The following is a 12,297-nucleotide window of genomic DNA, read 5'->3' on the forward strand; positions in this document are numbered from 1 at the left end:
CATTCCCTGCTTCGACTCGTGTAAATCAGAGTCGCGTTGCTCGATTCGGCCTTCTTTGGGAGGCGTTCGCCACGAGTCTGATCGCGAAAGTAAATTCGAATCGGACCGCCATTGCACAGGAACGACGATATCGAGGCGAACATCGGACAATTCCGACTCGCTCTTCGACGCGTCTTGTTTCGCTCGCATTCGCAAGGAGTTGCAATCGTCTAGAAGCCTAGACCGCTTGTATTCGAGAGACAATCGCGAATTGGTCTGGTTCTGCGTATTGGGAGAGTCGTCGAACGCGAGGAATTCTTCGTCGCTCTCATTTCTCCAAGACTTGGAACTCTCGAAGTCGTACGAGCGACACTTATCGCGGGAAAATTCGCGCAACGAATTGCGACAATTTTGATCGGTTTCTCGCACGAACGATAAACGTTTCGGAGTGCTTTGGACGATTTTGCACGGTTCCGATTCGTCGGTAAACGGATCGTCGTGGAAGAAATGCGCAGAGAGATGGCCTCTCTCTTCGACGTTTTCTTCGAATCGATTCGGGAAAACGATGGTGCAAGGACTCTTGGTAGAAAAGTCGGACGTTAGATCGCAGGAGAAACGTACTTGAAGATTCTTGCGGGCGAGCAGATTCTCCGCAGAGGCAGAGCACTCGCGAGGGGACATCGAGAAGGAGCTACCGTTCGGAAGGACAATCCCTTCCTTATCGGCGGAGAAATTCGGCGACGGCGAGACGAAGATGGAGCTTCGGGACTGGTGGTTGTTAGAGCAAGATAGAAACGCGTTAGAGCAATTGTCAGAGGAGTCGTGGGTGGCGGTGCTGGTAGCGGAAGCGTGAAGAAGCGTGCTTTTGCGTGGTTGCTGTCGTGACTCGTGGTGCACGATAGAGAAGAAGCTGTCGAAAAGCAAACTCTTGACTTTAGACCTTACCTTCTTGGAGGAGTCGTGTTTTCTGTCTAGCGTACGGGATGACCTAGCAACTACGTTCTCCGTAGCGGTTTCGTCGCCGCTCGGTAGCGTCGTGAAGCTACTAAGATCGTGCGAGTGAACGCAGGGAGAGGCTACGATCGTGGTGCTCGTTGTGCACACGCTCCCGTCGTCCCCTACCACCCCGGCTACCACGCTATTGTTATCCCTGCCAACAGTCCCGTTACGCTCCCGTTTCGGCTCTAGGGTGTTGTGCTTGCTGTTGCCGGGAGTCCTGTTCGGCGGTGGATAGACAGGGTGGCACTTGGTTACGGGGACGAAATCGGGTGGACAGTCGACGGCCACCTCGCGGTAGGTTTTGCCGCCGACCACCAGAAAGCTACGATCCACGTGCTCGAGATCGGTCGACGCGTCGCTCCTCAGGGTCGAGTAGCCACTGGAGATCTGTTGGTGCCTCTTCTTCTTGGGTCGCTGCCTCGAGGACGAGGAGAGGCTACTGCCGGACTCTATACCCACTAGGTCGTCGCTCGATCCGTGACGTATCAGCTCTTCCACGTCCAGGCTTCTCGTCTTCGCCTTCTGCTTCGACCTGTCGTCCATCTGTCGCCTGGACTTGGTATTCTTCCCGCATTTGCTCGACGGAGTAGTAGCTTCCGACTTGAGCAATTCGGTTGCACGCTGATGTTGATGCTGATGCTGATGTTGGTGTTGATGTTGATCCTTGGAACGAGGCGGGGACACGCGCTCCTGCTCTCGGGGGATCCTGGGGATCGTGCACTGCTCGTCGATCAGCCTGGTCAGATCGGACACCTCGTCGGATCTCATCAAGAGTCCTTGCAAGTCTTGAAGATCGGCGAGTCCGTACGCCGGATTGTCAAACGACGTGGTGTCCCTGGTTCGAGTGAACAGAGGCGCCACTTTGATCTCCGGAACCACCGGTCTACATGGAGAACCGAGATCTATTCTCCTGGCGTCGTAAGTGGGCGAGTTTTTCTCGCGATTTTTCGCGTGTCTCAACACCAGACTACTGTCCAATGGAGCAGTGCTGTCCGATCTCCCGGAGGAGCTTCTCGGACTGGCAGAGTCGTCGCTGCAAGTCTTCAGCATGGTCGGGTAGTCTTCTTTCGCGAAAGGATAATCCTCCTCGACGTCGAGGTCTACACTGGACTCCTTCTGTCCGCTAGTGTCCTCGTTCACGCCCTCGTCCTCCTCGTCTTCCTCGAAATCCTTGAAGGGACTCTTGAAGTCCGGCGAGCCCAGAGTAGACGGACTTCGGTTTCTATACTTGTCGTTATCCGCCTCTTTACCGGCGTCTTTCTTCTCTCTGTCGCACTCGTCCTCGTCCTCGAGGTTCTCCGACTCGATCTTCAGCTCGATCTTGAGCATCGGCGGCTGACCGTTCCGAATGCACGGCCTGCCGGTCGCATCGGTGACGTCCGTGGAATCGACGGACGACACGATTCTAACGTGGCGATCGTCGGCGTTGTTGATGCGTTGCGGTGATTTAAGGGTGTCGTTGTTTTTAAGGTTTAGGGAGAGGTCGAGGTCGCTAGCGCTACGGGGACCACGAAGCTCGTTCCGATAATCGGACGAGCAGTTCTTTACCTTGTTGGGGTAGGCCTTCTGTAGAAGGGTGTCGGGCACGTCGACTGGTAATTCCCGGTGAGGCCCTAGCCCGCCAGGGGCCCACATCTCATCGGGACCCAGTCCCTCCTGCGGCTTCTTCGCGTCCCGCGAGCTGCTGTTGTTGTTCTCCTGCAGCTGCTGCTGCTGCTGCTGCTGTTGCTGTTGCGAGTGTATGTCCGTCACGCCACTGCCGCTACGCCTTCGGGACCTGCCGACACACGGATAACAAAACGGTCACTTTTTTAACGATTTTCGATGCCACTTCAGTGCACCACCACCCCCTTCTTCCTCTTTCTTTTCTTTTTACCCTGCTGTACACTCTTTTTCGTCCCGCTTCTTCGCGAGTCAGGAACGCTGTTCTCTCTATTCATCAGCGTCCCACTCGCGCTACTTACGGAACAAAGTGGCGCAGTACCGCTTGGAACACCGTCCCCGAGAAGTGGTTGACACGAATTTACACCGGACTCGATGTCGATCTTTTGTACTTTGCGACTTGGCTAATGCCGCTACGTAAGAAGCGTTCCAATTTATGCTCACCCGTCCACGCGTGTTCCAAGCTGCGTATCGTACGCGAAACGCTGGGTGTAAAGGACGCGAGAATTAGTACAAGAGTGAAAGAGAGAGATAAAAAGGGAGGAGAAGAATACACGGTGTGTTTGGGTGTAAAGAGAAAGAAAAGGGAGAGCAAATACCGGGGTATACCTGGGCGTGTTGTTTAGCAACGAGAAATACCTCGGGGTAGCAACGGGGCAAAGCAAATTACTGGAAAAGCGGTGCCCCGATCAACTTTTATGGGAACGCGCTTCATCCACGTACGGAACGGGGCTGTATGTAAACTACGGAAGAAAGGAATTAACCGAGAGAGAAGATAACGAGTTGCCCGAACGCGTTTCTTGCACGCGATCGAGGTCAACTGAAATTACTGCCACTTACCGGCGTATAATGATAATTTAAACCTAAAATCCACACCTTCTCCTTGCAACCCAACTCCCTCTGCCGATACATCTTGCGGTACATCTCGAGACAGACGAGCTTCGTGTCTAAACCTTTCTAAACCTCCGTTCGACGTAATTGCCACCTCATCGTCCTTTCGTTTTCCTTCGCGACGTCGATCTGGTGAACGACACGAGGAATCAACGCGTCACACGATTAACGTCCATCTCGTCGAAATAAAAGCAGCAAGATCGCACGTTTTCTCGACCGCCGTTTCACCATGTGAACGTTAAAGGAGGCCTTTGGAAAAAACCGACGCCAAAGGCATTATAAAAAGATGAAACTTGCGGACGGTACTGGCGCGTGTCGAACCTGCGCGAAAAGGATCTCCGTAAAAGTGGAAATTTACGCGACACTGGCTCTGGGGCGAGGGAAGTTCCTTTCAATTTCACCCCCTTGTACACGTAATACATGATAATTACAAAGCCCACTCGCTGACCGTGTATATTCCGCGAGTTCCGCCACGATCCTCCGGATATATTGACATTTACAACGGACGACGCCGTCACCTTCACGTAACGCTGTATCCGATTCGAAACAACAGCTATACACGCTCATACAACCGAGTATTCGAACGTTTATACGCGTAGATACGAAAATAATTCAACTGTCGCATAGCATTTGCGATACGATTATCATGAACACGTAGTATGGGTGAATCATGCGAACACTGTACGAGTAATGCACAAAATCAGTGCAAAGTATCGCTAATACAACGTTTTAATATCGCACTGATTCGTCCTAAGACGATTTCCCACTTAACTCACTAACGCCACCACGGTCTACATCTCCAACGCGTATATTATCGTTATTTCCTAATTTCACCGATATTTCTTCTTATTGTACATACTACGTCGTTCCAAATATCTCAATTATGCTGGAATACTTTTCTACGCCATTTCCCCTGATGCTAGGCTTCATCGAAATTCGGAAATGCGCGATACACGAAGGAAATTCGGCTGCCGACACTGAGAACGGTCAATGGGAATCATAAGAGCGAAAAAGAGAGAATAAGAATTTGCAAGCGAGCTTAGAAAATTCGCGAGAATGTTCTCCCACCGTGGTGGCCTGGCATTCGTGCCTCAGCTATTACCGGTCGAATGAGAACGGCGTGAATAACGCGTTAGAAATTTCAGCCGAATATCGAGTAGGCACGCGGCCATTCGATCGGCCTCTCGATTGTTCGGCCGTTGCAATTACAGCCACTTCGCCGCGATTCCTGGCCGACTGAATTTCCTCCTGTTCCACGATTCCACTGTTCCTACGATCCCGAAAGTCTTTGAAATCGGACCTTAACCTCTCTTCGTCCCTTCCACGCCGGTTATTACCGCGCCTCCGCCCGTTTTCACGCTGCCGAGACCAACGGAATTTCACCTTCCGTTCGCAGAACTTTGCTCGTTTATTCGACATCGGGGAAGAACGCGAAAGAGAAGAGTAGTTTGTTTAACGATACTTCCGTCCTCCAATTTCCTCCCTCGGTGAGTCTCTTGAAACAAATTTCTCTACCTTCCATCCCTTTTCGGTTCCGCCATTTAAACCTCGTTATTCTTTGCGCAGTTTTCCAAGCACCGGCTTGTTAACTTCTCGCGTTGAGATATCAAGTGGAGCTCGGTGACAACGGAATACCGCAATTATTGCGACACTGTACAAAGGAATATCGCCTAACCGTTAACAGCCGCGAGAGAACCGACAGAGCTGCGTGGTTTAACGAGATCTCGTTTCCCGGGCTAGCCCTTCAGCCGAACGGAAGGGTAAGTAGGTAGGAACGAATTCGAGGAACACGATCGCGAAACAGGGGATTGAATACGATTTTTTCCCTTCTTTCTTTTGCCTCTTTTCTCGCCGTGGATCCAGTTACAAGGGCAACGGAAGGGAGCAAAGAACAAGAGGCGCGACGGCATTGCGCTCGTACCTAAGTGGCGGCCACGTGAATTCACGGGCTGCACCGTGGAGAACCGAGACAATAACGGCAGGACAAAAGCGACAGAAAACGCGCACGCAATACCCTGGTGAGCCATGTGCGCGCCGCAGTCGTACGTAAACGAGTTCACGTGCTTTCTCCGTGCCTCTTTTCAAAGGACCGTTCCAAGGAAATCGCTCCTCGACTGTCCGCCTGCGTCTGCTATACCCGATCGAACTGCGTCGTCTCCACCCTTGCAAATTCTTTGCAAATCCCTTCGTGTCTCATTCACTACGAAAAAGTAATATTCGACTAGGTCTACGACGAGAACGGTGTTTACGGTTGCACAGGTGACTACCCAGACTACAACTGAATGCCAGCCGATGTAACACAGGGCGTTACGCGGTCTATCATCGTAGGAAACGGTGGATTTTTCCGAGATGGCGATTCATCATACCGTACACAGAGAGTGTATCGCGTTACGGTTGATCAAGGACGCTTTAAGAAGGAGCAAGGGACGACGATGGAGGACTACGATCGAACGTGCTCTGGTAGACGGAACGACAAAAAGATAAAAACGTATTGGGTGACACATAGTGTGTACGGAGCGTGTACGTGCATCTATCTACGTGGCTACTTGGCGATGGGAAACTCGACCAGCTCTCTCTACGGCTCCGTCTAAAGCAGGAAAACACGATATCTAGGCTAGTCGGTGGCTACGCTTTTAATAGGGATTACTCTTAAAAGGGAACACACGAGCACACTAGTCGATTCGACGGGGTACTTCCAGGAAAAACGATCGAAGCTTCACTTCTCTTCCCGATCTGCGCCATTTTCTCGCACTCGTTTCTCGCGGAAACGACGTATCCCCGATAATTCTACGTGATACCGCGAAATAGGGTGAACCGTAATAGTTTTGGCAGAAACTTGCCTGTCCTGTAAGAACACTCGGGTTACTCATCGAGATACGGATAATTCTCGAAAAAGGCCGGCTTTTGGAGTATACTTAGGGCCTTTTATCCTAAAGGGAGGCATGGTTTTCGTCTGGGACCGTTCCACGAAGTACCCCGTCATCCGAGAGGTTCAAAGCTGGACAGACCTAATCGCGTTGCGCCTCTTCAGCACCCGAACTCTCTTCGGCCGTCTTCTTCTTGCAAGGAATTCGCTAAAACCGTTCCATCTTGCCTTACGACTTGGCTCCGAGACCTCCGACCTAACCGCGTCTACGGAAAAGCTAGACGACTCCATTCCCTTCGTATCTCGGGACCCCGAGTCGACGGAGGTCCTTGAAAATTGACGGTGCTCGTTAACCCGCAAAAGCCAGGCCGCTTAATCGCGGCGCCGCGATGGCGGTCGTTCGAACGAGGGATCGAAGAAAAGCCAAGAGATCCGAACGATACCACCAATCTCCCGTGAAATCTTCCCTCGTGTAGGCAACCGGCGATGCACAATATTCGCAACGCCTTTCCCGTTTACGAGCATGCTCGTGGAAGTGAGTAAAAGCAGGAACTCGCGGCGTTCGATCGCCGAAGAAACGACCGGTTCGTTCGCGTGCATTCGGAGCGGAAGTTTTTCCAACGTGGGAAGCTTCTCTCGGCGTGGAATTCCGACTGGCAGGGAAAAATCGGAATGCCAAACGTCATCGGCCGTACGCGTTGCATGCGCCGAGTATTCCACGCGATCGCTGAAATGCGGCCCTGGCTTAACGATACCTGCGGAGGCGGCCAGGTAACCAGGGCTGCAGAAACCCACTATCGAGCGTTGTCCCAGACTTTTCCCACCGATTACCCAATCCTCTCTCTTTGGTCCCCGAAGGAATGTCTCACGGAAGAACCGCGATTTCTCCGGGAATTCCACGGATCGTTCCGCGGTGTCAAAGTTTAAGCGCCATTCCAGTGCGCAGGCTTAGAAGCTCGTTCGACTAGAACGACGAATTATACCTACCTCTCTGCGGGTACCGTTGCCCGTCTATTCATACTCGTTAACGACGGGCTTCGCAAATACCTAGTACTCGTATTTTCGCAGTAACGGCCAGACGAACGTCGTACAAATGGGCATTATCGCATGCCTGAACCTTTTACGACTTCGACACGCTGACCTAGAGTGTGTCCGTGGCGATCCACTTTTAGGCAAAACCACGCGAAATCCACGGTGTTGTCTGTGCGCGATACTCGCGAGGTCGAATCTATCGCAGGATGCTTCATAGACACCTTTTTAACTTCCGGCGAACGAGGTTGGAAATAAAGGGGAAACGATCGGTTTCACGGTGCGCTCGCCGTTTCTTCGAATTAATTTCCATACAAAGAGGAACCTGAACAAGCTCGGCGACGCAGAGTGGGATTAACGAACGGCTTTACGGGCGAACAGCGAAATCGCTTTAAAACCGAGGCTGAGCAATAAAAGCGAGCCGCGTGGAAATAAGAAAGGTGTGCGCGCACGACGACGATAGGTGGTAGAGTAGAGTGGAAAGACCGCGCGAAGAGCAGTCAACGACGTTGGAACCTACCAGTGTAGCGTTTTGAGGATTCTCATGGCGTGGCTTCTCAACGATTCGTCCTTCGTTCAAACCTCATGGACGGACGACTCTCGCAGCTCGCGGTGTGCCCAACTAACGAACGAGCTAAGAATCTCAATGGCTCGCTATAATCTCGAGACCTTCCATTTTCCTCCTTTCCTCTCCCTAACTCCTCTTCTCTCATCCGTCCACTTTCATTCTCTCCTACGATTCCTTCCTCTTCTTCCTCTTCTTCGCGATCGTTCCTCTGGTAGGTCTATCACCTCCCTGTTCCCGCCCTTTGCAACATTCCCACCGCCCTCGGTTCGCACTCCACGCACAGATATTTCACCTCGTAGATCAGCTTGCCTATCCAGACCCCTCTCCACGTCGACCCGCACCGACCACTCTTTGCTCCGGTTACGCACTGTCGGCGAAACACCCAACGATCCGCGAGAGCACTCGACGACTACGATACCTCTCTGACAATTAACAGTCCGGTGATCCAAGCAGACCGGGATCCTCGGAGAAAGGGTATATCACACGGTGGACGCCGCCGCGTCCATGTTCGTCGCGGCGCGAGGGACACGGGTGAGAAAGAAACGAGACGCGGAACGAAGAGCGGGCGAAGGAAGAAAGAAGGAGAAGCACGCGTGGCACGAAGAAGCGCAGACTCGCTGCTGGCCGGCGAAGGTGTATGCACCTTTTGAAGGCTGCATGCAGCACCGCGGCACCACAGCAGCACCAGCACCAGCAGCAGCAGCACCAGCAGCAGCAGCAGCAGCAGCAGCAACAGCAGCGGCCACGAGGAAGGAGGAGGAGGAAGAGGAGGAGGAGAAGAAGGAGGAAGAGGCGGAGGAGGAGGCGGCAGAGCGCACTATATCGTATGGAGAACGCTCGTACCGGTTTTGGCCCGCCGCCGGACAGGTATTCCCGACTCCGTTAACCGCTTTAATTGCGCCCGGCTCATATCATCCGAGGGGGAAAACCGACGCTTTTCGTTACCCTCTCTCCGACTCGCACACCACCCTTGCCCGTTCTCTCCCTTCGGGCAACGATTAAGGAACTCGATCGTACGCGCTGTAAATTCGCATTCGCCAGTCGCGTCTCGATCCTCCACTTTCTCCGTGTGCTCCTCTTCGATGCTGCACCCAACTGCGCGTACCACGCTACCAAGGTCGAAGCCTCTGGATTTTCACCTCTCTTCTCTCGCTGTTTCGCATAGATGGCTCCTACAGACTCGAACAACGGTGTCCGACGACAGTGGTGACCGGAAATTCTCGGTTGAACGAAGAAAGAGAGACGAGAAAAGGGAGAAAGAGAAAGAGAGAGAGAGAGAGAGAGAGAGAGAGAAAGAGAGAGAAGGAGAGAGAGTATGAGAGAGGGGAAAGGAAACCAAGTACGATGTCCGACGAACGCCTGTCCAGTTTCACCGAGAACCGGAATCTTTCGTGCTGGGAAGTTTTTCGACCAACGATCGATGGTCCCCGCTGTCTGGAATCCGACACGAGTGGTACTCCGGCTTTCTTCGTGCGAGCACGATTCTCCTACCAAGATGATCGCGGATTGAGGACCGATCGGGAGCCGTACGGCACCATGGAACCACCGCGGAAATGCACTGCTCCGTTCACCGAAAGTCGCGGACGGGTTCGCGTGTTTCAAGGTCGACTATGGTCCCTAGACTGGCTGCGCCCGGTGATCGAAAGGGGCGGTAAATATCCGAGTACACGAGACGTGACACAATATCATGGAAGAACGCACGAGGAACGCTGGCATCCCTCCAGCTTCGAACTGACGTGAGTTTGTTGGCTTCGCTTTACTCCGACCGAGGCAAGCCGGTGTCCCCTTCTCTGGCTCTCTCTCTCTCTCTCTCTCTTTCTCTCTCTCTCCCTCTGCTTCTTACTCTCTTCATCGGCCTCTCTCCGTCTCTCTTTGTCTTTCCTTCCCCGCCTCCCTCAACCTCTTTACCATTCCCTCAACGTCACCTCTCCCGCCCTTCCTCCTCGTCCGGTCACCACCACTTTTCAGCTGCGCGTTCCTACCTTGCCTCCCTCCAACCTGCCTCTTTCATATCCCCCCGACGGTCCCCCAAGCGTCGTTTCTCACTTTTTCCAAAGCGACCGTGCCATGGCTACTCTCTCCTTTCTTCTTTCCACCGAGTCTTCTTTATATACCGTACGCCTTTCTTCGTCTCCGCTTCGTCTCCGCTTCGTCTCCGCTTCGTCTTCCACCCTTTCCTTCCCGCCCGATGCCGCGCTCTTTGTTCGTCCCACGAAATTCCGGCTCGCCTTTTATTTTTTCCATTCTCCTCTCTCTCACTCCTTCTCCGCTCGCTCTTCCCTCGCGAAAACGCCAGAGACACGGTAGGACGGACCTTTATCGCCGGATAGTTCCACGGAATCGTGCAATCAACTCGATGATATCGCTTTTCCCACCTGTTTCCCTTATCATCCTCCTCGCTGTCCACCTTTCGCTCGTTTCAAAATTCCCGCGCGACTCGCAGCACGCCCCCTTCCCAGCCTCGTGACGCGTAGATAAGGACGGAATGCACCGATAGCGCGAGAATCCTTTTCCCCGGGCTGCTAATCGCCCGTCGTAATTGACTAGCTTCTCGGTATTTCCCTCCTTCGCCGACTTTTCGTCGTAAATTCCACTTTCCCCCGGCCATTCCCCTCCTTCCCGCCATTTTCCGTTTACCGCGTTATCACCTTTCCTCGCAAACAGGGCCGTTCGCAGGCCGCTCTTCTTCCTCTTCTTCGTCTGGCTACAGACGTCTTCTCTCTCTCTCCCACTCGAGCACTCCCAGTCCGCCTCCGTCTCGCTCTCCCTTTCTCCTTCTCGCTCGGTGTCGTCGCTCCTGCGTTCCGGAGATCACGTAGCCTAGCATTGAAGTCTCTCGGTCCTCGCGCCAGCTCGCGCACGGCCAGAAACGCGTCCGAGGAACTTTGTCTCTGTCTCGACTTCACTCCCGAGCTACTCGCGAACTACTCGCGATATTCCCGAATTTGTCATCGGGAACGCAAGAAAATTCCCGGTCGATTTTCAGTAGCTATACTCGGTGAGCAGAGAGAAGATTCTCGTAGCCTAGTTTCCGATCTTTACTCCGATACGTATGGGCTTATTCCATCGACGATGCTTTTGATTCATTCGAAATTAAAATGGGGCTCGGAGAGACTGACATATTTGGATGATAAAGACTACGATTTAACCGGTGGTGTTCATAAAATGGTCGCCGAAGCAGCTTCCCAATTGGTCGGGTGTTATTCGCGGTGACAAAGGGAATAGAGAATGGCATCGGACAACGAGAGACAAGTCTCCCTGAGTGTTTTGGTCCACTGCACCGGAAGACAGGGCTTTTGCATTCGGTTTTCAGGGGAAGATCGACGACAAATGGGAGGAAAAATAGGAGGAAAAATGGGAAAAATGTGGAAAGACCGGGAAAGGAAGAGTGCAGGTTCGCGGAGAGATCGTGGACAGGAAATGCATAACTGCGAGACGTTCGAATCGCGACCTACTATCCTACTCGGAAAGGATCGGATGCTCTTCGACGTTTCACTTCCGATTTGGCAGTCTATTTTTCAGCGATTTTTTAGAATTTAAAGATCGCACATAGCTCGTCCCACTTTGCTCGATCGCACTAAACGCGTGGCCTCAGCTTTCAAGAGCGTCCGGCAGGATTTTCCGCACGCAGGCGTCCATTTTAATCGCGCAGCTCGATTATACAACCGCGATGCGATGGTTCTCGCGTGGCAGCTAGGCGATCTTTACGTAATCGGCTCGTTACCGGACAAAGCATTCGGTTTCCACCGCGTTCCACGCCGTTTTCCGACCGTTACGTGAATTTCGAACATTCGACCAGCTCGCCAGCCTCGATCGATGGATTTCCACGCGAACACGCGCGCGAATTAACTCGACCGCATCATTACGAAACGATTGCGTAACCGACGCGTAGAAAAACGCAGTTGCGAGGCCGAATTGGGATGAGCGATAACGCAGCCGCGCGTAATTACTCGCGGAATTAACACGAAATTCCTGTCCGTCCTCGATGCACACCTGAAACTCCGGTTTCCACCTATGAAATCCCGGCGAGAACACAATAAGGCTGTCGAAGCTCTCCAATCCGAGCGCTCAGACCGACCGAGGATTAACGCTAAAGCTATCGATCTCTAATGCCCACTCCGGGTATAGTACACTCGGGTGATGTAAATTAAAATGCTCTGACGGAAATAAATAACGAACACGTGACATAAGACACACGAAATTTCGAATAGGGCAGGATATTTTCATTCCGTACTCGTTTAACGATCACAAATGCTTCCTAGCCGATTCTCTGACAAAACTGCAACCGCTAAGCCATCGATCT

The 12,297-nt window shown here is 52.7% G+C and overlaps 1 protein-coding gene across 1 annotated transcript in view; it reads right to left on the bottom strand.

Moving 5' to 3' along the window:
- The window catches only part of LOC108553140 (uncharacterized), a 45,976-nt gene that overhangs the window by 10,164 nt on the left and 23,515 nt on the right, over nt 1-12,297 (bottom strand). The window contains 1 exon segment of the mRNA XM_017907918.1: nt 925-2,755. Coding sequence (XP_017763407.1) covers nt 925-2,755 — 1,831 coding nt within the window.

Source organism: Eufriesea mexicana, unplaced genomic scaffold (genome assembly GCF_001483705.2).
Source record: "Eufriesea mexicana isolate 0111107269 unplaced genomic scaffold, ASM148370v2 scaffold9443, whole genome shotgun sequence".
NCBI lineage: Eukaryota > Metazoa > Arthropoda > Insecta > Hymenoptera > Apidae > Eufriesea > Eufriesea mexicana.